The sequence below is a fragment of the Formica exsecta genome, unplaced genomic scaffold (assembly GCF_003651465.1).
Source record: "Formica exsecta isolate Colony F162 unplaced genomic scaffold, ASM365146v1 scaffold122, whole genome shotgun sequence".
Taxonomy (NCBI): domain Eukaryota; kingdom Metazoa; phylum Arthropoda; class Insecta; order Hymenoptera; family Formicidae; genus Formica; species Formica exsecta.
In genome coordinates this window covers 1,005,362-1,009,451 of record NW_021848556.1, presented here as the reverse complement: position 1 = coordinate 1,009,451, position 4,090 = coordinate 1,005,362, and the positions used below count along the sequence as shown (strand labels likewise).

The 4,090-nt window shown below is 40.2% G+C and overlaps 1 protein-coding gene across 1 annotated transcript in view; it reads right to left on the bottom strand.

The window, feature by feature from the left end:
• The window catches only part of LOC115244628 (polypyrimidine tract-binding protein 1), a 251,276-nt gene that overhangs the window by 192,690 nt on the left and 54,496 nt on the right, over positions 1-4,090 (bottom strand). Inside the window, 1 exon segment of the mRNA XM_029822432.1 lies at positions 1,398-1,454. Within this exon segment, the coding sequence (XP_029678292.1) occupies positions 1,398-1,454 (57 nt within the window).

Here is a 4,090-nt window from a genome sequence, read left to right as displayed (position 1 = left end):
AAAGAAACGATCGATCGTTCTCGTGATCGTTACCCTCCTGTTTTTTGCGGCGCGATATCGCTCTTTCGGGAAAACCTCGAATCGGTAAAACACTTTTCGCGTGCCATCCGAATGCAGTTTAAATTCGTGCGCGGCGGCCTGTCTACAATATAAATATCGAAAATGGTAGAACGTCCAAGAGAATCGTGATGAACGGCTCGAAAATTCTCCGATTCTCTTTCTTTCTCTTTTTGCGAGGCCTCCTACGCTCTACTAAAGCTCGAAGCTACACGATCGACCGTGAGCAGAAAAGTTCGTGTGAGCGTCTAGTGCAGCGGCCGACACACACACACACACACACACACATATATATACACAAGCAAGTGATTACGAAAATTCGATGCCCAAGGGAATGGCTAAGTTAAAGGTACCGGGAGTACCATAAATCCGTTTAAATTGCAACAACGATCCTCGCACGATCCGGAGATCGTGAGCAATTATCCGTCAGTTCGCCTCCTCTCTCGTGGTTCGCCGATTCTTCGCATAACTCGCCGTGCATCTTGGCATCTTTCCACAAGCCATACAAAATCGAGCAGAAAAATATTAAAGGCATTAAGCATCGAGAAAAGAATCTCGAGCGCTGATCTCGAAAAATTTTCGACACCTAATATTGTGATTAATAAAATGCAATATTTATTATAAAATTATTATAAAAGCTTATGAGAGATTATGATTATTATTATAAAAATTTTTGTTTTTACGCCAAGCGCATTATTACACGAAATTAAAGTCGACCATAATTGCATCGCGTAAACACGTGCGTGCTTTGATAACGGTATTATCTGCTGATAAATACTGCAACGAAATAGAAATAAAAGGCTTGTAAAGAGAGGGAAGCGAGATTACATTTATCGCCTTTGTCGACGGCCTTCGCCCAATCTATCCCCCCGTACTTTTACGATCGCGGAAGCACTACTTATTCGGCTACGGTGCTATGAGTGCACGCTCGAAGAGCCAACGCGCATGTGAAAGAACAATAAAATAAATGCCGTAACGCAGCAATAAGATGGGCACGTAATCGAACGGAAGCACGTAACGGCTTGACATTTGTTTCGCCGTCGTCGCGCGAGAAATGGAAGCGCGCGATAAAATTTGCATAGCTCGATAACGTCCTCGAGACTCTCGATTCGACTTAAGGACTCTTTCCGGCCGCAAATCGTAATTGATCGGGTCGATCGACGGCGGTTAAAGATTTTCAACAACTTTCTCCATGCATATCATAATTAATTGTGTGCGTAAGCCGAATATATATAGAGCATCTGAATAAGTGCGTGACTCTTACATGTGCAAATATATTTATATAATATCTTAATATTTCAAGATTGCATGAAAGTCTATATGATGTGAGTCAAACTTACCACCGGAAACGGTGCTGTAGGAAACGGACGAAAATTCGAAAGGTCTGGAATTCTTACCTGCAAAGAGAAAGATGAGAAGTTACCGCAATATAATAACATCTTGTTAAACGTGCTTAACACACTTTAGTATAAAAATATATTTCAAGATCGATTTGATCCGTTTCTTAAATTGTTTTAAAGTCGCGAATTATATCCAATAATTATCCCAATAATTGCACAAAAGATGCGGCTCTTTGAAAGAACTAAGTGGATAAAGCAATGATAAAAATAAAAAAAAAAAAGATAATTAAAGGGATCAAGCAGCGCGCGTCGGTTTAAGCTCTGACCATCACGGTCCGTTGCAAGTCGGCAGGAAATGCAACCCGATTCTTTTCGTTCTTCCTTCTCTACTTTTATTCCCCTTCCGGCCGGTTCCGTGACCGCGAATTGTTCGTAAGAAACTTACCGAGAGCCGCGATAATCACGAGTCTAACTCTTCACGAAAAAATCGTAAAACACTCTCAGACCTCGCATTTACAATAAATTTACAGACATTATTAGGCGCGTTTTACAATCTCATTTTCGCAAACATGTACGTGCGGCGACGAGGGACTTGCGATTTTAGAGACGCAATTAACATATCATATGAAAGAAACTGCAGAAGAATGGTATCGTTTACGACATGAAAGAAACTGCAGAAGAATAGGTCGCAGGTCAGTTAATTGAAAACGAGGAAAGGTAACGAAGAAAAGAACGAAGGCAAGCAGGAAGGAAGGAAGGAAGGAAGGAAGGAATGAAGGCAAGAGCGAGCAAAAGAAGAACGAGGAGGAGGCGGTTTCTCCAGCCACCAGCTGCAACCTGTTGAATTCGGAGATACGGAGAGACAGGGAATCACAGGCACCGTCCATTCGGCAACTTTGGATTACTATGAAATTGTTTTATTACTCCGCACGCGCCGTTTCCGTACGGTACCTGCTGCTTGCTGGCGACATCTCGTCCGAGATGTAATTACCAGAGATTCGTGGACCAAAAAACATTATTAAATTGCGTGAAAATTGCTAGCAAACTAGCGTTATGATATAATTTGCAACAAACGTTTCCAGGATACACTTGTTAGTCGTAGAATAAATAAAAGTGGGGAATAAATATATAAAAATTTTGAAATAAATTCCATTCAGTATTTTATCTGTATTCAGTAGTTTATTGATATATACGAAAAACAAGAAATGAATACTTTTGAATATAGCATTTATTCAAAACTTAAATGCAGAAACTTTTATATACAATTCAAACAAATTTTTGCAAATGTGTTTAAAAGTGACCCAGATCTTCGTATATACACGACGTGAGTTTTTATAATGAATGCACATACATCACGATTCATAGGATTTATCGCAACGTGTCAGTTTCAGTTCACTGAAACTCCAAAAATGATGTATTCCTGTCACATAAATCAATCGTTTGATCGCACCGATAATTCAGCATAGCGATTTTTATTCCATATTTACAAAAGCATCACATATTTTTCGAATCGCGTAATTTTCTATCTCACACTCGTAGAAAAAGCATGGAGTAAATCCCTGGCATCACAGAATCGCTCACCGCGAGAATGTCTGAATGCCAAACGTGGCCAAGCAAGGACAAGGGCAGCCAGTTTCTTTTACTACGTTCCTTCCCCGTATACTTCTTACATTGAAGAGACGAATAGCCGGTTAGTCGTTCTGTGTGTCCCGAGGACGCATTCTTCTCTCACCGAGACGGAGAAAACTACAAGTCTCGATTAAATGCGCTACCTCGAGCTATCTCATATTGCCAAGATCTCTCCATCCAGAGCATTAATTGGATCGCGCGTGCTGCTAAAATAATATCCTTCATCTTTCATTTTACATCACGCGCGATATATTCTTAGCTAAAAAAGATCTCTAATTAATCTTTAATTAAGAAAGACTTATTTTATTATTTCTAATAACATATTTTATACACTCGAGAAATCGCTCGAATAAATACGCTCATCTACTGAATCAAATCTTCGTGTCGACCAATTAATCTGAAAGCTTTTCGCAAGAAACTGCATCCGTCGATCGAGAAGATAGAAAGAATCTCTACAAGAGTCTACGAGATTATCAGGTTGAATGCGTGACAAAGATAGAAGACCCTCAAAGCGACAGAGAAGGCGAAAGAAAGAAGGGAAGAGTGCAACGACCAACTTGCACGTGGTCGCGCAGCGCATAAAGCGGGAACGTCACGTTGCGGCGAGCCACTCTTGTGCATTCCGCGGCTGCAAGGCTGAGGTCAAGGTACACCTAAGTGTCCATCGTCTGAAGTTCCGAATTCTATGAAAGCGCGGAAACTTTGGCATGTGAGCATGCATTCTTCGATTAAAACGCGCGAATCTATTTGCGATAAAATTGAAACTCTCGAAGAATTGGAAGCAAATCCGGAGAAAAACGAAATAATTTTAAATCTTATAAGAAAAGAAAATTTATAATTGAAAATTTTTAGTGAGAGATTTAAATATGATATTTATCTCCGCGACCACCGTGGAGAATTTTTTAATCGTGGCATATTTATTCGACGATTAAAACTTTAATTGGTATTCCGAGAACGTTCATTTAAAACCGCGACCAAAGTGATAAGGCGTATCTGAACAACAAGATTGACATAACGTGCGTTATGCACGATATAGTCCGTGCCAACGTCATCATCGGTCGACG